This window comes from Scylla paramamosain, chromosome 4, assembly GCF_035594125.1.
Source record: "Scylla paramamosain isolate STU-SP2022 chromosome 4, ASM3559412v1, whole genome shotgun sequence".
Classification (NCBI taxonomy): Eukaryota; Metazoa; Arthropoda; class Malacostraca; order Decapoda; family Portunidae; genus Scylla; species Scylla paramamosain.
Window position 1 is genome coordinate 34,098,046 of NC_087154.1, and position 21,481 is coordinate 34,119,526.

The 21,481-nt window shown below is 42.0% G+C and overlaps 2 protein-coding genes across 2 annotated transcripts in view; one reads left to right on the top strand and one right to left on the bottom strand.

Annotated features, from left to right (window-relative positions):
- The window catches only part of LOC135100152 (uncharacterized), a 439,946-nt gene that overhangs the window by 97,236 nt on the left and 321,229 nt on the right, over nt 1-21,481 (top strand). The gene's annotated exons all lie outside the window — the stretch shown is intronic.
- The window catches only part of LOC135100034 (Krueppel-like factor luna), a 56,311-nt gene continuing 36,379 nt past the window's right edge, over nt 1,550-21,481 (bottom strand). The window contains 3 exon segments of the mRNA XM_064002885.1: nt 1,550-3,133; nt 3,135-3,158; nt 3,160-3,269. Of these exon segments, the coding sequence (XP_063858955.1) occupies nt 3,071-3,133; nt 3,135-3,158; nt 3,160-3,269 (197 nt within the window). The 3' untranslated portion in view covers nt 1,550-3,070.

Consider the following 21,481-nt stretch of genomic DNA (forward strand, 5'->3'; position numbering starts at 1 on the left):
CGGGGTACACACATACATATATATATTTACAGCTTTGCTTTCCAGAGTCTCCACGAAATGGTGATGATTCTTGACGTTCTGGATTGCGAGTGAATCAAACGGCATACTGCTGACGTTCGTTCGTCCTCCCGGAGCCGAGATGTGATGTATCGAGGCGTCTCTCTCCGCCCGATGACTGAGTGGCGCTTACCTCCGGGAGGATTTTGTTGCATGTACATACTATTCCGCATTTCCTTCGGCTTATCATCCTTTTCTTTCTTAGTTGTTACCTAGCGCGGAGTTACTGAGGTATGAGACAGGCTTTAGCACCATATGAGAACTGGGTAACTGTTGAGTAAGGGAGGGGTCGGGGCGTGTCCAGAATCGCCTTGCTGCTGCGGCGGCTGCGGCTGCGGCTGCTGCTGTGCTGCTGTGCTGCTGGCGGGCTTAACAACACTCACCGCTAGACCGTCGGGGCTAGAGAAGATGTGAAATTATAAAAACGATACATCAAAAATAACTGTCGAGATGCGTGCTTGATCAGTGTATATATTACTTTATAGTGATATATATTAATTTATTCATTTTTTACTTTTACTTTATCGTAAAAATTCAGAATGTCAGGAAAAGTCATTGTACGTTTTTTTTAGCTACTCTCTTCGTTAGGCTAAATATCAAATAAGTATTTTTAATAATTACGAATCACATGCTATTATATCGTTTGTTACTAGCGAGTGAACAAATGAGCGTCAAGACTCAAAAAGGGGAAAAATATTGAATTTGAAATATAAAAAGGACACTTTGGGCAGGGCACGAGGGCAGGGTTATGGAATGGTTGCTGAGAGTTGCAGATTTGAGCGCCGGCGTGCGTGTGACGATGCTTGCTATTGTCTGGGTAATTGCTGGCTCCCTGTACCCTTGCGGGTGGTTGTGGGTCTGGCACTGTGTGTGTGTGTGTGTGTGTGTGTGTGTGTGTGTGTGTGTGTCCTGCTGCGTGGTTAGTTGTGTCTGCTTATTGTTTGGCGAGTTGTTGGTTTTCACGCATTTTTACCAGATTCTCACTGTATTCTGTTCCAACTTTTCTTAGCTTGTGGCGTCACCGAAGGTCACCGCAGTCTTGTGATTTACTTAAATATCTTGAGAACTGGCTTTCCTTTACATGTGGGTGTTTCCACCTCAATAACAATACTTCTGTGGGACCTTCAAAAACATTTATCTGCATTAGCCAGTGTTCACCACTTGTTCATTTTATTGTTTTCTATATAATGTTTCGCAACGTTTCCTTCTGTGTTGCTTGTTGGTCTACGTGTTTGTTCCGCGACCTTGTTCCTTCCTGTGATGCCAATTTATCTACCTTTGTTTATTCTGTCATGGCGCCTTGAGTCAGGAAGGTCCTCCAGGCACGCAGCTCACCTGGTCCTGCTTCAGGCTGCTCGCAAAGACGCGCTTGTTGTCCTTGTGCATCAGTCGACCCCAAAAATTCAAAGCACGATTTCATTGATATCATATTTGCTAAGCACGTAGGTGTTGTATATAATACTTTTTTTTTTCCTTTTGTTTGATACACGAATTTTTACGAATTTTCCATCAACGATGTACATTTTTAATTACTGACCGTAAATTTTTGAGACACGAATTGTTATCGGCGCGAGAAGAGATGTGACAAGAGAGGGAGAGAGCTCTAAGGGACTTGTATCTCTCACATCTAAAAAATAATACGTTCCTTTGTCACTGTTACAAACAATATTGTTCTGAATGCATATCACCAGCGAGCTCTTGAGGACTGTGAATGATATCTAGAAAACAGTGTTGTGTGTATGAGTCCAGCCGGCGCCACACCAGTCAGTGATGGCAAGGAGGGCGTCACCTTGCCGGGGCCTCGGGCGTCATCTGGTGCAGGACTGGCGCAGGAACACCACAGCCCAAATGGAATTACTCCTGACCCACTACTCGGAGCAGCGTCTTGCACGCTCTTCCGAGACCCAAGTCAAGAAGATAGTTCTATAAGGGGCTTTGATGCCTCGCGCCGTCTCACTCCTTGCCCTCAGCGCCGCAAACACCCTCCCTGCATCGCTTAGACAAATATTAGTGTTTTATGTCGATTTGAACACAAACTGAATAAGAATATTTTTGATGTGACGGGCGGTAGACTCAGACAGTGAGGAGTTACCACAATCACACACTTGATATTTTCCTTGCCTCAAGTAGCATGGCAGTGGTACAGAATCCTTACATTAATGTTGTATGTACAGCGCTAGACACCAGTATTACAACAGTACACGGTATGCATCCTTACCGATACATCGAGACGTTTTGTACATTTCAAGATAAAATCTAGCATTTTTAAACTTAAATCGTGGTTACTTTCTGTCCTGAAATTCAAATATAAAAAGAGAAGACAACAAGAGGATCATTTTCTTTACTTGAATTTTATAGTTTTGTATCCGAGGAATTGAAGTGACTTTCAGAGAATGTTGAAAGTCTTGCAGTACAAAGAAAATGATCACTGGTATGTTTGAAGGCAACCACTCACATACGTAAACGTTTAGTTATCTTTCTCCACTACACTATACCACCACACAATCGTCGGCGGCCATCTTACCACCTACACTGTACACAAAATAACACGAGTTTCTGGGGACAAACCATGCCCATATTTTCTTTGATCAGTCAATTTCTGTATGTAATAAACATTCCCTCCCTCTGCACCTTCTGGACATAATGGCCACAGATTCCATCCTCCGCTGACAAAACTCCAGATCATACAACTTCAGTTCAGAAATAGCAATTTATAGTTTTCAAAATCTGGATTTCACGGCACCAGCAACCCATGACGCGTCCACTCTTCGTTGGGTCCAGAGCGCGGCCCTCGCTCAAACCTAGTTATCTTCCCTCACATGTCACTCAGCTAGAGTAAAGAAAGGTCACGTTGGGGTCACTGTTGTTCCGAGGTCAGAAAGGAGACAAGCTCAATGCCAGCCCGGGGGAAGGCAATGCGGTGACGCTGACGTCGGGGGAGGTAAAGACTGGTGCTTCTTGTGCTGGTCTTGCTGTGCTGGGATATCGTGAGTGTTGCAGTTAAAGGTCAAGGTCAGGAGACTTTGGCCGACCTCAACTGGTGCCTCTTCATGTGGAGTGCCAGGTGATCGGAGCGGGGAGAAGCAGCGCCCACAGTGGGTGGCACTTGAAGGGCTTGGCACCCGTGTGTTTCCTGAAGTGGCGGGTGAGTTCGTCGGATCGAGCGAACCTCCACTCACAGCCTTCCCACGAACACCGGTAAGGCTTCTCACCTGCAGGAGGGAGAGGAAAACAAACCATTAAAGTTTACCAGGGACAGGAGTCATAGTCAGGAGAGAAGAATAGTGAAACACATCTAGATAAATAACACCAGCAGAGCTTGAAATCAGTGAAAAAAATAAAAAAAATTCTGAACCTCACCAAAAGCAGGATCCGCATTTCTGAAGGATAAATAGGATTTGATACATATAAATGATTAGGCAAAATAATAAAATCAAAAGTACTATTGATTAAATCTTACCAATACAGGAGTAAGTCATACACGTAAGAGAGTATACCTACTGATGCATTAAAGTATATCAAAATAAACAGAGCTCTTAAATATAAAAAAAATATTATTCAGTTTGAAATTTCGGAGCAGAATTTGACAGCTGCAATGAGTTGTAATGACGTAATTTTAATGAGGATCTGCTGTAACGAATAAATATAATGATGATGTTAAATGGTTTTAATTTATATCAAAGTGAAAAGCTATCAGTCAGCACGAAACTGTGGTACAAACTATGAACATAAACAACCGCAAAGGAACATTATAATATTTAACATTAGCTTGATAAATAAGGCTGTTAAGAGTCCCAAAGCCTCTTAACTAATTAGACGGGAAAATTACTTAATGCTGTGGAGCGATTATTTTTCTATAACGATGAAAGCCGAGAAAGTCACACAACGGAATTTTCCTTTGCTTGGGAAAAAAAATCCGACATAGTTACGTACTTACGCCTCATGTTATAACACACACACACACACACACACACTCTCTCTCTCTCTCTCTCTCTCTCTCTCTCTCTCTCTCTCTCTCTCTCTGTACGCCCAAAAAAATAATTAGAAAAATGTCAACACACTTTTATGATAAAGTTTATTAAAGTTTGGTTGACCAGCACAAGTTATATGAGCCGCGGGCCGCTCAGGGGAAGTTTTACGCGAGAAAATGAACGGAGTTACGTGAGGCCCAGTTGTATTGTGTGTTGTTCTCCTTCCTAGCCGCCGACACCATTGCTACCACCACCACCACCACCACCGATATTGTACCGTCAAAGCCAAGCACTTCCGCCAGTTTTCATTTATTTTTCCCTTTCCTCCTTTTATTATATTTGTTTATTTTTTGCCGTCATTCATGTAATCGTGAACAGAAATCGAGTCTCATGCCGTACTTAACTTCCTCTTGATCTTGATTTTTCCCTCACTTTGCCTCAGGCTTGCCAAGAATCTGTGACTTTGTAGGTGTTCTAAGAAGATTTTTTAGACTTTTGATTACGACTGTACGTATTTTCATTAAATTTCTTGATTTTCTCTGTTTATTTGTTTTGGTTGTTCATTGTTTTTTTTTTCCTTTTTTTCTTCTTCGCTACCACCATTTTCCTATCTACTTTTTTACTCTTTCTTCACAAGTAATCACACATTTCTTTCTATTTCAACTTTCGTTTGTTCACATTCTTATTATATACAGATGAGTTTGCCAAGTATTGTTGTTGAAAGCATCGCGTTATCCCCGATTCCATTCACGTCTCAATATTCTCATGTCCTTTTCAGTAAAAGTTCTGTATGTTTTTTTTTTTTTTTATTACTTACATGACTGTCAGGTGCTGCAACGTGAAAATCAAACGTGTGTGTGTGCGTGTGTGTGTGTGTGTGTGTGTGTGTGTGTGTGTGTGTGTGTGTGTGTGTGTGTGTGTGTGTGTGTGTGTGTGTGTGTGTGACTTTCAGCTAAATTCATAATAATACTTGAATGCAGAATTCTTCTTTTTTTTTTTCTTCTTCTTCTTCTTCTTCTTCTTCTTCTTCTTCTTCTTCTTCTTCTTATTATTATTATTATTATTATTATTATTATTATTATTATTATTATTATTATCATTATTATTATTATTATTATTATTATTATTATTATTATTATCATCATCATTATTGTTATTATTATTGTTATTGTTGTCAGTATTGCTACCAGTACCATGTATGAGTAATGTTCCTTAGTGCAGAATTACATTTATTTCTTTCTTTACCACCTAGTGTCATCTCTTATCCATAACTCTTAATCTTCCTCTCTTCCACACTGGGCATATTTGTGCATCCTCCTCCAGCTCCTCCTCCTCCTCCTCCTCCTCCTCCTCCTCCTCCTCCTTCTCCTCCTTCCGTAAAACCAGAGACTCTCGCCATCCTCTGGTAATCAACTAAAAGAAACGAGATGACGGAACTCACAAACCCGACGCCTCAAAGGCAGACCAGGAAAAACCCGGAGAGAAAACTGCTCATTTCTAAACATAGGCGGTATTGGAGCCGCCCGTGGGAGGGGGAGAGAAGGTGGAGAGGAACCAGGAGGACGTGGAGGAGGAAGAGGAGAGGAAGACGGTGCAGGAGCTAGAGAAGGAGAAGGAAAAGGAGGTGGAGGAAAAGGAGAGCAGATGATAGTGAGGTGGAGTAGAGAAAGGAAGAAGAGTAAAAACAGTTAGGAATGAAAAGAGGAGCGAAGAGAAATTTAGATTCAGAAGAGAGAGAGAGAGAGAGAGAGAGAGAGAGAGAGAGAGAGAGAGAGAGAGAGAGAGAGAGAGAGAGAGAGAGAGAGAGAGAGAGAGAGAAAGTGTACAGTACTTTAATTAACCTTGTGAATAGGGGAAGAACAGAGCCAAAGAAAAGGATACACAGAAAAACCTGTCAATAGTTCAAAAGAGAAAATGGTGAACACGAAAGATACAAAGGAATAATACTCTGATAAATACAAAGAAGAGAAAGATATGAAAGATAGAGGAAGAAATGACTAGGGGAGTGAAGGAATGGAAAGACGAGAACGAGAAGGAAGAAGAGGAGGAACAGCAGAAGGAAGAGGAAGAGGAAGAGGAGGAGGAGGAGGAGGAGGAGGAGGAGGAGGAGGAGGAGGAGGAGGACATGCCAACCACGTCCACTGATCAAAGACGAAGCTTCAGCCGCGGGGGAGACACAAGACGCCTTCCCCATGTCTTCCCCAACTCTCCTTTCCACCACTGCCACCACATCCCCACCAACCAACTTCTCCCACCCCAGCACTCCCTCCCTTCCCTCGCCAGACACACACACACACACACACACACACACACACACACACACACACACACACACACACACACTCACTCACGCACGTTTGTCTGATGTGGACTGAGAGTCGTGCCTGTGAGCGTGAGTGTCATGTGTGTGTGTGTGTGTGTGTGTGTGTGTGTGTGTGTGTGTGTGTGTGTGTGTGTGTGTGTGTGTGTGTTTGTCTTACCGTTATGTGTGCGGATATCGTTTGTCAAGTTTTCTTTTTTTTTTATTTTGTTATTTAGTGTATATACGGAATATTTAATGCTTGTGAGTTGGCGATTGTGTTTGTGTGTGTGTTTGTGTTCAGATCTCAAGTGTCGTGTAGATTATGAGGATTTTCATGGGTGTAAGTACCAAAGTGGACGTGGTTAATGTATATATGTGTGTTATGTGATCGGCTGCTATGTGTAAGTGTCATATGTGTGGGTTTCCTTTACGTGGTGTCGTGTGTGTGTGTGTGTGTGTGTGTGTGTGTGTGTGTGTGTGTGTGTGTGTGTGTGTATGTGTGTGTGTCTGTGTAGCCTGGTTCCCTATTTCCGTACCTGTCGGCTCCCTATCCCTTTCCATGGACATATTTACATTGAATTTATGTGTTTGGTTACCTATGGGGAGTGGGAGAGGATGTGGGAGGGGAGGCTAAAAAGTTTCAATATATTATTTATTTTGTTTAGTAGTCAATTAATTTATTCATTAATCTGCTTATTTACTTATTTATTATGTGTCCGGATATTTATGTTCTAAATGGTCGTGCTAACGTTGTGAAAATATAGTAGTAGTTAGCTATTGCATTCGTTTGCATGTGAATGTTATTTCTTTAATGCTGAATTATTTGTGTGTTTATTCAAGTTTTCTATTCGAGCTTCGTTGAAACTAATAAACGTAAAGAGAAGTTATACGTACAATAATGCATCAATACACACTTCTCATCATTGGACACATCGATATAACGACTAACATAATTTAACCTGACATAATCTAGCCTTACCTGATCTAACCTAGCATAGCTAACCTAACCTAACTTGAACTGACCTAACTTAACCTGGCCTGACCTAAGCTACTCTGATGCACCCTGACCACTCTCCCCGATCAATATCATGGCAGACACGTGTTTCGTTCCCTCAAGGCTAATAAATGTTTGTCTCGTCGCATTGAGCTTCAGCAAATTCCACCCAAATGAATTACTGATCTAAATTTGGCGACAGGTAGAGGACGCGCATTATTAGTCTGGCGGGACTAATGATTTAATATCCACTGTATGTTTTATATTTATATGTGAAGGTTTTTTTTTATTATTATTCATTGGCAGTAAATCCTCCACCCTGACTGATTGTAAAGTAATAGTGTGTTTGTTTTGCTGCTGAAATACATGATTTGTTCTGACGCAGGTGAGGGATTCGAGGGAGGAATTAGGTTGTGTACTTGCTGCTGCATCGCCCGGACACAAAATACAGCCCACTTTTTTGTTGTTGTTGTTGCTGAATTAATTGCTATCTCATTGTCCATTTTTTCATTATTCATTTATACAAAAACTATGTGTGGAAGTATTTCCTGCTTCGCTCATCGTAGTAGTTTTGTTCGGTATTTTTTTTTTTTTTTGTTCACCTGTCCTGTGCTGTGATGTTAATGATGTGCATGTTTTAACTTCATTTACCAATTAAAATTGCGTTTATTTGTGTATCAGTCTGCGAGTTGATGAAGAGACAAATATTCAGGACAATAATGTGTTGATTGATATGCCTGTAAAACAAATATGGATATTAAAATCAAGCACTAATTTCAACACAATATCGGAGGACCGTATGTATTTCTCTCTCTCTCTCTCTCTCTCTCTCTCTCTCTCTCTCTCTCTCTCTCTCTCTCTCTCTCTCTCTCTCTCTCTCTCTCTCTCTCTACACACTCTCCACGCACCTCATGTATCCTCCTCTCCCCCCGTTTTCCACTCCTCGCTTCCCTCCCCACCTTCTTCCACCTCTTCCACCTCCTCCTCCTCTTCCTCCTCCTCTTCCTCGCCTGCTACCGCCATTATGTATCTCTCCTCACGCTCCTCTCTTTCCTCTTGGTTCTTTCTTTCCCTCCTCCTCCTCTTCCTCCTCCTCCTCCTCCTCCTCCTCCTCCTCCTCCTCCTCCTCCTCCTCCTCCTCAACCAAGACCATCACTATCTCTTTTGTTTTCTCTTTCTCTCTTGCCGCCTACACCTATTTCTATTCGTCACGTCCCCGTTTCTCGTATTCTGGTCATCCCGTTTGTATCCTGCCTATTGTTCCCGCCTCTTGTCTTGTTGCGTGTACCCTTCGTCATCCCTCTCTCCCTCTTCGTGAATCGTCTTCCAGTCACCTTTAGCATCCTGTGCTCCCTTCGTCCTTCTGCTCTCTCTCTCTCCTGTTTCTTCTCGTCATGGTTCTTCCTCTCTTCCTCTTCGACCTTCTCCTGTTTCTCTTTCCTTTCGTCCTGATTCTCTTTCTCCTATTCTTCCTCCTCCTCCTCCTTCACTTTCCCAGAGTTGGACGCGTTGCACGAACATTCAAATTCTCTGTTTTTTTTTCTTTTTTTTCTTCTACTTTTTATCAGCGGCGGCGGGGTCTCCAGGGAGCCGTGTCCCTCCGCCAGACGCAGTTAGGAAGAGAGAGAGAGAGAGAGAGAGAGAGAGAGAGAGAGAGAGAGAGAGAGAGAGAGAGAGAGAGAGAGAGAGAGAGAGAGAGAGAGAGAGAGAGAGAGAGAGAGAGAGAGAGAGAGGGGTGGGAAGGGAGCGAGGGAGGGAGGGAGGGAGGGAGGGAGGGAAAATGATTTCCCATCGTCTTGAACTACATATTTTTATATCACGCTTGTCTGCATATATATATATATATATATATATATATATATATATATATATATATATATATATATATATATATATATATATATATATAATACAAAATTTACGTATATATGTACAGTATATATTGAAAGAGAGAGAGAGAGAGAGAGAGAGAGAGAGAGAGAGAGAGAGAGAGAGAGAGAGAGAGAGAGAGAGAGAGAGAGAGAGAGAGAGAGAGAGAGAGATTGTTTTGAAAGCGACGTTCCAAATTTAATTTTTTTTTGTATTTTTTATTATATATCGACTTCTTCCCTTCTGAAGGATTCGGTTGTTTGAAGTTTGGAACTGTTTTACAAGCGGAACTTGTTTTTAACTTTTTGGCTGTTTGGTCTGAAATGTTTTCGTGGAGAATGTATCTTGGTCACGTCTCGTCCCTGTGAGTCGAACTGGCGCGCTTCAAGACTTGCTTCCAGTCCGTCTCATTCCGAGCAGGAGCATCGCCCGGCGTCTCGAGGCTGTGACTCCACCGCAGCTAAGCGACGGAGGGACACCTGACGGGGAGGCGATGATCCGAATTCTGCAGCAGTGAAGCAAAGTTACATAACACGCTCCACAAAATTTCCAATCCTTTTAAATTCGACAATTTTATCTGTGCGGTACGAGCGAGGAATCCATAACGCTGTTCAGGATTTCTTTGGCTTTGTGGTGATCGTTAACTTGACAACAGCCAATCGTAGTATTCAGTTAACGTTGTTATCTCCATTTATTCTTTTCTGGAATTTCCTTCGTCGCTTGCGTCTTTAATCGGTCCGAAGAGAAACCATTCGTCAAACAAAACCTGGCGACGTCATCCTCTCTCATACGATATTGAATCCGACTATTTCCATCAGCCCAGAGTTGATGAATGGCTCACCCTTCCCCGACCCCATCCACGGCTCCTTTCTTCTTTCTCCTCGCTCTCCTATCTCGTCTGTTCCTACTACATTCATTCCTCCTCCTTTCGTCCCCATCCCACTTCCCATCTCGCCCCCAACGACCTCCACTCTTTCTTCCCAATCTCCTCCGTATTAAACACACGACTCCTTCACAGCTCTTCGCAAAATCCTCCCACGACGCAAATTTCTCTCGTGTGGATTGTTTCCGGAAGGTATTTAGTGATGGCAGTCTTGCGTCGAAGGTAAGCAGGGCGGTTAATAGAAGAGCATGATAATGTTACCGGGCACGTGTCTCGGGAAATTTCCATCTTGAAGTGAATAACCAACCTCCTCCACTCTCTCTCTCTCTCTCTCTCTCTCTCTCTCTCTCTCTCTCTCTCTCTCTCTCTCTCTCTCTCTCTCTCTCTCTCTCTCTCTTAACACTGCAAAGCTTCTCATAACACATACAACCATTAATTTCCCACCTCATCCTCTACCTATCTGCTTCTCTATCCAGGTGTCATGTCTTAGTTACTCTCCTCGTCTTTACGCGTCCCTGCGTCACATTCTGGAGTCATGATATGTCGACACATATATTGGGATTTATTTCATACTTTCTCTCGCCGCGTAAAATCGCTACTGCGCCTGTCTGTCCCGGAGTGATAAATGTGACGGTGTAGAGCTAAGGTGTGATCTGGGAGCGCCGCGTCCTGGGAAGTCATATTTTTCCCCTGCACATAAGAGTAGATTTTTATCTCCTCTCAGCTTGTACTGGTGGGACGAAGCGCTACCCTTTGGCCCCCAGGGTGGAACGAGCGCCTCCCTGACAGGGCAAGTGTGCTGTCTTTTTGTCGGTGCAGTAAAGTGTGTGTGTGTGTGTTTGTGTGTGCGTGTTTTCCTTTTTCGATCATTTATCGTTTTTCGATAGCGTATGACCGAGCAGTCGATAAATATAGAGCTTGATACTCGTGCATGAAAATACGACGTGAAAGCATTTCATAAAAAAAAATCATCTTCTCTGTTATTGGTGTTCTTCTGAATGAAGCTTAAAGAAGATATTTTCATTTTTATACTCCAAAAAGAAAAATAAATGAAGGCATTCTATTAAAGTGAATAATTCAGTGCAATATAGAACTTTTTTTTGTTGCTGATTTCTGTCGCGTGCTGTAATGTATTTGATGCGCTAATTCGATAATGCACCAGCCATGTAATTATTTTTTTCCCATCATTATAAACATCATAGCTTGAGTGAGTGGACACACACACACACACACACACACACACACACACACACACACACACACACACACACACCTTCCCCCTCTGCAATCTTGTTTCCTGAATTCGATTTTCATCCTATTCTTCCTCTCCGACCTCCCTCTGTCCATCCCCAGCCCACCACACACCCTCGTCCACACACCCTTGCTACCCTATATCTCGATAACATTCCCATCACTTCACTTCATCAACCCCTTACACATTTCACTCCCGTCGTGCTTCCCTTTTCGTACCTTCTGACGTTATTATGGGAGGAAGGGAAAAGAAAACTCTGTGGGTAGTTTACATGGGGCAAACCTTCCCTAGAAACTGTTCTCCAGTGACTGGCTTCCCTGAGGTGACCCTGGGGCAGACAACACACAAGTTTGCCGGGAGTTAGGCTCTCTTACAGTCCAGGGGGGAGATAGCAGTGAAAGGTACACGTCAATGTTGAGAGAGAGAGAGAGAGAGAGAGAGAGAGAGAGAGAGAGAGAGAGAGAGAGAGAGAGAGAGAGAGAGAGAGAGAGAGGGGGTGGTGGGGGAAGGAGGATATGGAAAGACGTGAAATGAATACAAAGAAGTAAACTTTGTGTGTGTGTGTGTGTGTGTGTGTGTGTGTGTGTGTGTGTGTGTGTGTGTGTGTGAGTGTATTATACAAAATGATAATGCCAATGAAATGAAGTGATAAAAGAAAAAAAGGACTGATTATAATAGAAAAAAAAATAAATATAGGAAACACGGAAGCTGCTACAGTAGTATATGAAAGTAGAGAACATAAACCTTTTGACAAAAAAAAAAAAAAAAAAAAACTGCAAGCCGTAGGGAAAAATAGATTGAGGAAGCGATGAATGGGGATTACTATGACTCGTGCTATTAAAGGGGAAAAACTGCACGGATGAAAAATAGAAGGTGAAATAAAGTTATGGCCAAAAAAAAAAAAAAGGTAATATTTAGCGACACATAAAGGTCAGTCAAACAGAGGAATAATACAGAGTGTTTAAAAAATGAAGCAGATTTTAAATGAATCTCTGTGGAACTACGAACCGACAGCAGTTATCATTTAAAAAGATGGCTGTTTCAAACGTTTTTTTCTTCCCTTTTCAAATGCTAAAGAGCTCTATTCATGGTTGGCTCATGGTCACAGAGAGCATTTGAAACACCCTGTAAAATAGACATAACGTGTATAGTTCCGCACTACAACCAGAAGAGCAAGTAAAAGCAGAAAAGAACACACGACCAACACATTCACTTCTGCTTCCGCGTGTGTGTGGCGCAGCGCGAGGGTGTTCAGTGGAGGGAAGCGATAAGGCTTGTCTTAAAATACTACGGCACTGAGTTGCTGTCTCTTGGCGTCACAAGTTAAAGGTCCTTAGGGTATTGACGCCTGTTTGGATATACATACTCCACTCGCCTCTCTTCTGGCTAAAACTGCTGGCTCCTCCTCCTCCTCCTCCTCCTCCTCCTCCTTTTTTTCCCTTCCTCTCTCTCTCCATTTCTTCTTTCTTCCTTCTCCACACACTCCTTATCTTATTTCTTTCACTGCATGTTAGGGGGCGTTGTCACCACAAACAACTATACAAGGACCAACACTTCTGCTACGGTTTGTCCTCCTCCTCCTCCTCCTCCTCTTCCTCCTTTTTCTCCTTCTCCTCTTCCTCTCTCTCCTCCTTCTCCTCTTTCCTTAATTAAGATAAATGTTGGAGATCATTATTCTTCCATTATTCATATTTTCAATTGGACGTTTAATGTGAACCTTCTAATGCTATTTTTCAACATAGTACACATTAGTGATTCACAACTGGACAGCCGTGTATAGTCATCTACACGACATCAGTAACCTCATTACATATAGTTAAGCATTACGTACCAGAGAACCAGACACACTCCCTGTAATGGTTTGCTGTTCAGAGATTTGGCTTATCGTATCTGAATACTTAATTGAACCCTGAAAGGAATGATAAGTAACAATAACTGATGGGCGTTCACTTATTACTTATTTTAGCGTCGAGAGCTGGACGAGCAGTAAACCTTTTAGTTTCAATGTTAAAATCCTTCATTGCTTCCTTGAGTCACAAGTGGAATGTATCACTCATCCCTGCATCCCCGTTTTCTTTACTTGTAACCTGCACCACTGCTCTTCACAGGGTTCCTATTTTTTTTTATACTCTCTCTCTCTCTCTCTCTCTCTCTCTCTCTCTCTCTCTCTCTCTCTCTCTCTCTCTCTCTCTCTCTCTCTCTCTCTCTCTCTCTCTCTCTGTTCTTCCTTCACACGAGAGGAATGCCAGCGAGTGACTTCAGCACGTCGGGTGGAGACTGGAGAAGCTCTAGACTGTTCATGTCTTCCGGTCCACACACGCCAGGTTTGCTCCAGTAATTTTATTTGAGAGGTATTTGAGAGAAGAGTTTTTCTCTGCGTGAGCACTGCAGTTGTCTGGGAGGAGGAGGAGGAGGAGAGAGGGAGAAGGAAGAGGAGGAGCTTGACTCACAAGGGAAGAAAGTCGGTACAGTGTGATGCTGTCAATTTAATCAAGCAAGGAAGGCAAGCAGTATTTTGTGGGTGAAGCTTTCTATCATCTTTACGTATAGCTATCAGAAGGGCCTTTCTCCTCCATTTCTTTCTTGCCTTCCTTTACCTCCTCTCTCTCCTTCCCCGCCCTACCTTATTCCTTATCAGAGGAGCTTAATTTCAGTGCTTCCATCAACTCCTTCTCCTCGTGCTCCTTTTCCCCTCAGTCTCATCCACCTATTAACTTTTTCCAGCTGTCCCATTAATCACGTGGTATCCCTCTGCCTTTAAGTTAATTGGTCTTTGCTTCTCCTCAGACGAACTGTTTTTCCTTCCTCTTATCCCTCCTCTTCTCCCTCTTACGTGAAACTAGACGAAGTGGGGTTCACAGAATATAATATGTGACTTATTTGCTTTAGATTTAGCTTTCCTCTTGATTGGGTAGTGGCGGCGCAACGCGGTATGACTCATTTGGCTTTCCACTGACTCTTCCAAGAATCACGACCGCTCTAACCTTTCCCTCAAAACTAACTTGCGTCTGCCTCCCCTCGCGTCCCCTTCTTAGCACCGAAGGCTTTCCCCCAAGGCGTCTTCTGTTCCCAGTTTTTCCCCTCAGAACACAAAGAAATTGACTTCCATTGGCAATTTTTCCATCGTTTTTGCCCTTGACTATAGGGTCTCTGTCTCCGCCGAGCCCCGGGCGCTTAATCATGTCGGCAGGGGAAGGGAGCGGTAGTCAGGGGATGGGGAGAATGAGGGGGTAGGGGGCACAGGCACAGGAAAAAAAAAAGGAAATGAAACAGAGAAAAGAAGACAGAAATAAGGGAATGAATATAAGAAAACAGTGTCTCAAAGGTAGGGAAGACAGTATAGAAAACGACACAGGGGTATCACAAAAAGAAAGGTTATCAGAATTAGAAGGAAAAAAAAAGTAGGAAAAATAAAGATTTGTGGAGAAAAGAAGGGGAGCGGATAAAAGGAAAGGGGTGATGGAGGGGAGAAAATACAAAAGATCAAAAGAAAAAAGTCGGTATAAAGAGGAAATCAGAAAACAGGAGGAAAGTGATAAGAGAAAGGAGACGCGGAAATGAGAGACACACCATAAAAAAAAAAAGGAAAAACGAACGAAATAAAAACGTTACGGAAAAAAGACGTGGAATTAATGACCAGATGAGCAGAAGAAACACACGGCATGAGAAAAAAATGGTAGGTAGAGAAATATAAGGTATTTTGTGGTAGATTTTGTGAGAGATCTGGCACGGAAAGCCTCCATTAATAAATAGTTACACAAGAGGTCGAACTCTGGATTCCATGTAGTACCACGAGGGAGAATGAATGAGGTGAAGGGGAGAGAGAGAGAGAGAGAGAGAGAGAGAGAGAGAGAGAGAGAGAGAGAGAGAGAGAGAGAGAGAGAGAGAGAGAGAGAGAGTCATTTGTCGGGGTGACGTGGATGTGGACAAGCGTTGTAATTATGTAGCAGGAGTTTAAATAGTCATAAAGACGTAGCCATAACACTGAGTAACGAGGAAGGGGAGCAGAAGAGGAGAGCCGCGTGGGGAAGGAAGTCAGGTCACGAAGGAAGTTCTTAAGGAAATTGTTTGTGTGTGTGTGTGTGTGTGTGTGTGTGTGTGTGTGTGTGTGTGTGTGTGTTGATTAAAGAGTGTCTGAGAAAGCTAGAATTAAAGACTTGCCATATTCGTAGGTAACATATACTGAAGTGCTTTCGTTATAAATAAGAAAAAAAAACTACTTTCTATACTGCACGAATTTTTTAGTTATTAATATTACTTTAGTATTCTGAAGTTATTTATTTTGTGTGTGTGTGTGTTCCTCCGAAAAAAAAAAAAGAGAACGAAGGAAGATAGAATGTAATATTGAAGTAATAAGAACTAGCATATGTACGTGTTTTTATTATAATGTCAGAAAAAAAGCACTTCAATCATGCGTCTATAGAATTTTGTATAACTTTATATTAATTAATCCCCAAAATAAAGAGTGGAAGTCAATAATCAAAATAATCAAATGCAACAAGTATACGTGTTTCCATTACCGATAAAAAAAAAGAGAGAAGTCAATCTTGCATATAAGAAATTTTTATGTACTTACTGCTGATGATCCCTGAAATTGTTAAACGAGTAGTGAATGTACTGTACAGAAATCCCGATGGTCACTTTATTGTTGGTGACGCGGCGGTGAAGGCATGGAGTACTGAGACGAATGAATTGGAGAGACGAGTCGGGAAAGCAAACAATAAAACGGCGGGAGACTGGAGGGCGATGATAAAGCCAGTGTAATGAGGAAGAAAAGTCAATATGGCCAGAGGAGAACACAATAACGAGAGAGAGAGAGAGAGAGAGAGAGAGAGAGAGAGAGAGAGAGAGAGAGAGAGAGAGAGAGAGAGAGAGAGAGAGAGAGAGAGAGAGAGAGAGATGGGAACCGTCCACGAAAGAGGAGAAAATTCTACCCTGCACCAAATATCACACACACACACACACACACACACACACACACACACACACACACACTGGCTGAATCAGTTAAATGAAAATCAGTGATGGAGGTGTCGTAATGTAAAATGTCGCAGGTAACAAGTGTGGTGCCGTCCATTCAGGCTGTTAAAGAGGCCCGCGAATGTTCACTTGGTTTAATAATTGCAGGTGTGTGTAATTCACCGCTCGAGGACCCTGTGACATCGCCCCGCTATTGTACCTTATGATTGGGTGATTCAATCTGTCGTTAGAAATAAAAAGAAAGGTAAAAAAAAAAAAAAGGAAAACGGAACTAGTTTGCCTTTTTTTGTGTGTGTCAGATTCCTTTCAACCTTTTCGATTAAGTATCATTGGATTGCATTGTTACCTTTCTTTGTAATTTTCTTTTGTTACGTATTTTGAATCGCAGGCAGAATTGTGTCTAGTGTAAATAGGTACGCAGTGATTGGTTGATGGACAGACTGAGTTTTAAAACCCTATAAAGACTTCATCATAACACAGAACAGCAGTTGATACTAATAATAATGCGAGTATGATATGCATCTTTTTATGAGGCTCTTTTTAATGATTAGTGTTACTTCTCACAACTGTTATGTCATCAACTATATGTGAAATTGCGTCTCTTTTCTCTCTCGCTGTGTCCCTTGACCTTTAGAAGTCATAATTACAAAAGAACATTACAGTAATCCGACAAAACATTTAATGGAGACGATTTAGGTACGCCGGTGAATGCGCGATTATATGTTACTATTATTATTACTACGATGGTGATACCTACTGATGATGGTGATGATGATGGTGGATCATTTATACTCAGAAATAAAAAGAATAGGAGATAATATGTTTCTCTCTCTCTCTCTCTCTCTCTCTCTCTCTCTCTCTCTCTCTCTCTCTCTCTCTCTCTCTCTCTCTCTCTCTCCTTCCGTCACCCACTCCCATCCTCTCATATCCTTCACTGCTCCCTTCCTCCAGCAAATTCCCCCTTACTTTTCCCTTCCCTATCATCCCCATACTCTTCTCCTTCCCCTTCCTCTCACGTACATCCCCTTCCTTTAACAGCACCCTCTCCCTCTTTCCTCCCATCTACTCTCATCCGCTATTTTCCCCTCTCCTTCCACCTCCCTACATCCTGCATCCCTGTCCCTCCTTCCTACTTTTATCCTACCAATGCATCTCCCCCCTCATGTTTCTCTTCCCCCTGACTTCCCCTTCCATTTTATTCAACCCCCTTTCCCCCTCCCCTTGTCCTGTGCATGACTGCCCTTCTCACTCTAGGGATTATCTAGGCAGTTTTATGATCGCAGTTTGTAAAAACCCGTTGTAATTAATTCCTTGACGCAATCCCTTTTAACGATATCGCATTAATAAATTGTACTTCTCTCTTTTTTTGTGTGCGTTGTTGTTGTTGTTGCTTTTGTTGTCACTGCCGCCAGATTGAAATAATGGAGGGGGTGTTTTTTTTTTTTTCATTGTGTGTGTATGTGTTTTATTTGTTGTTATTGGTTTGTTGTCGGTGAGGCTGATGTTCTTGTTACTGTTCTATTGTGTGTGGACGAGTTTTTAAGAGAGAGAGAGAGAGAGAGAGAGAGAGAGAGAGAGAGAGAGAGAGAGAGAGAGAGAGAGAGAGAGAGAGAGAGAGAGAGAGAGAGAGAGAGAGGTGTATAGGAACATACACCCTAAAAAAATAAGGCAAGTTCTTTATATACTGACGTATTATTAACGAAGACCACGGAATGTACACAAATAAATATAACAGCCAGAGACAGAAAGGAAGAAAAAAGGAAACAAAAGCCACGGACAGTACATTCAAGTAGGCTGAGTAATAGATAGAGACCGAAGCAACCAGACGGACAGAAAAAAAAAAAAAAAGAAAGAAAGGGGACCGGGATCACAGAAGAGGGTCGGGGAAATGAAGTTGCCAAGGAGTTAGTAAGGAAATGAGAGTAACTGATGATGGTACAAGCAGCTCAGGAGGGAGAGAAGGGGAAGGAAGGAAGGAAGGAAGGGAGGAAGTGACAAGGAAGGGAGGTAGTAGATTCAGGGCCTTTAATTAATATTGCTTGTAACTGTCCTGCTCATTGATTCTAGTTTTAAGCTGCCCTTATTATTTCCCTTCCGCCTCGCTGCGCTGGATGATTGCACCAGACATGTTGCTTTGTGAAAAAAGGGAATAAATAAAAAAAAATAAAAAGTAGGGGTTATGTTTTGTACTCATCGTGTAGGGACAAATGAATACTATCGCGTACACGTAAACAGTCACACACACACACACACACACACACACACACACACACTCACACACACGGACACACACGCACACACACGCACGCACGCACGCACACACCCGCAGGCCATCAGAACGCAGCTTCATGTGATCGCCTGATATCAAAGTTAATAAGCAGAAGATAAAACGACATTCGAGCGTTCCCTTGTATGTCCAGAGTTACCCTCCCACCCCCCCACCCTCCTTCCCCTCCCCCTCTCCCCGACTCCCGACTCCCAGACTCCCTATTTCCCCTCTAGTATTTCCCTCTTTACCTTCCCTCTTTTTCCTCCCTCCTCTTCATCCTCTCCCCTCTCATTCTCCTCCTCTTATCCTCTCTCTCTCTCTCTCTCTCTCTCTCTCTCTCTCTCTCTCTCTCTCTCTCTCTCTCTCTCTCTCTCTCTCTCTCTCTCTCTCTCTCTCTCTCTCTTCCTTGTTATCCTCCCTCTCTTCCTGCTCCGGCTTATCCTCTTCTGTGTTTTCCCTCCTCTTCCTGTTTTCTCTTCCATTTTGTTCTCTACCTTTCCTCCTTCATTTATTCGTTCCTACCTTCTTTCTCTTCCTCCTTTCCTTATCTTCCCAGCTCCTCTTCTCTCTTAGATTTTCCTTGTTACATTCTCCTTTACTTTCTTTTCTTACCTCTTTCTATTTCTCTGTTTCTTCCTTTCATCATATTTCCTTATTCACAATGTTTTCATCTTTATTCCATCTTTTTAATTATTTTTTCTTCCTCTTATTGTCTCCTCTTCCCGGATATCTTCTCTCGTAGCTCTTAATATTTTTTTCTCTCTCTTTCTCTCCCTTCTCACCTTTTACATTTTCCTCCCGATGCTTCTTCTCCCTCACCTGTTCATAATCTCTTCCTCTCCTTCCTCACTCCTCTCAGCTCTCCACTTTCATTTCCTCCCTCTATCCCTCCCATTTCGTTCTGTATTTGTGATTTGTCTCTTTATTGTTTTTTTTGTGGTTCTTTTTTTTTTCTCTCTCTCTCTCCAGTTTGTGCTGAGATTGTTCTATAGTTTATCAGGACTTCATTTCATGCACTTTTCTTATCTTCTATTTTCATTATATCGATGTTTTTACTTTTTTTTCCTTTTCGCTGCTTTTATTGTAATGAGTCCATTGGCAAATATACATAAAGCTTGAATATCATTATTTCTACAGCAAAAAAGTAAACGTGTTTCTTTTGTAGATCTGTTTTTTGATATTTGCTTTATACTTTTCAGCTATATATATCTTTTCACTAGTGTTTTTTTTAAGGGATATTATTTTTCCTACATTATGCTTTTATTAAGTAAACACATTTCTTTAGGTGCGTTTTTTTTTTCATATTTGCTTACTGATACTCATTATTTATATTTTCACTACAGTTTTCGAATGGATGTATTTTTTTTTCCCCATGTTATTATTTCATTTAAACTAATCATGAGTAAATGAAGTATCTCCATGGCTCACAAAAAAATCACTCCAGTATTTTTATCTTCTCCATTTAATCCTTTATTCCGCCTTTTTATATCGACAAATGCTCATAATAAGCTACATACAATCATATTTAATCTCATTTTTTCATGATACTATATTATATACATCACTGTTGATTCGGTGGGGTGGGTGGTCTGGTCCGGTGTCCGTGTCTTTTCCATTGGTTCGTGTCCCCAGGCCTCTCCAGTCCCCTCGTTCCTCCTGTGTTCCCTGCCTCCTCATCCACTCGCCCCCTTCCATAGACACTCTTCACTAATCGTGTTTACTTCCCCGCTCTTCCCCTCCTGTGACCTTCCCTCCCATAGCATCCCCCCTACAGACTACTCTCCTTTCTTTTCCTCTCCCCTATTTCAGTCTACTTTTTTTTCTTCCCTGCTCTCTTCTGTTCTTTTCTTTCATGCTCTTTCCTTATTTTACTCTTCCGTTTTCTTATCTCTACTCTTCTTTCGCTATTTTTTTTTCTTTCATGTCTTTTTTTATTACGTTTTTTTTTATTGTTTGTAGGTAATTAATTCGTCATTATTTTGCGTTATTTTATTTATTTTATTTTTTGTAAATTTGCATGTATTTTTTTTTTGGGGGGATGCCAGTGTTTTATCATGTTACGTCACTGATGAGTGTTATGTTTGAAGGATTGCATATACGAGTGTGTTGTGTCCTTTTTTCTCAGCCGTGCACGTGGTTACTACTCTGCTTCCTTACCTTCAATGTTGCCTGCGTTGGTATAGTGGTTAAACATTTGTTAAAGGTATATGAGGCTCAGACCAAGCATTATTGGGTTCAGGGAGTTGGTGGAAGTAACTGGAAGTGGTAGCATTACTTTTATTTTACGTTTATTGTATCATACGATGCTGTAAAAATCTATGTATTACTGCGCTACTCGAAAGCAAATGTCTTACAATCAGCTGCAGTATCCTTTTCTTAGTTTTTTTTTCCTTTCTTTCAATTCCTACGCGGTTTTATTGCATACTTCTCGTTCTTTTCCTCCGTCTCATGTGTTTCCATAATTCAGTCGGCCTTGTATTAGATCTTCCTCTTACTTGTCTCAACAGGCGTCTGTACTCTAACTCACTCTAATAAAGAGAGGCATTCACGTCTTTTAGCGCCCATCAGCTTCACTACAGCCCTCTACTCTCAGTAAGGCTTAACTACGCTGCGAGCTGGTGGAATGCTGATGTTGTAGATCTCATGATGCTAGAAGAAGGAGAGGGAGCGACATCCACTCACCAACATTATCCTTTTCTCATAAATTGTCCTATTATTTTCACAATGAACCAGCACAAACTCCCGAATTTTTATTTCATGGAAATCGCAATGTTTTCCGTTATACAAGTCACCAACCTTAGTACGTTCCCCTGTCTAGCAGAGCAGACACGTCGCTAAATGTTGTAGGTGTCGTCTTGGCATCCCGCCCTCTGAATAGACGCCTCCTTCCCTTCATCACGGCCC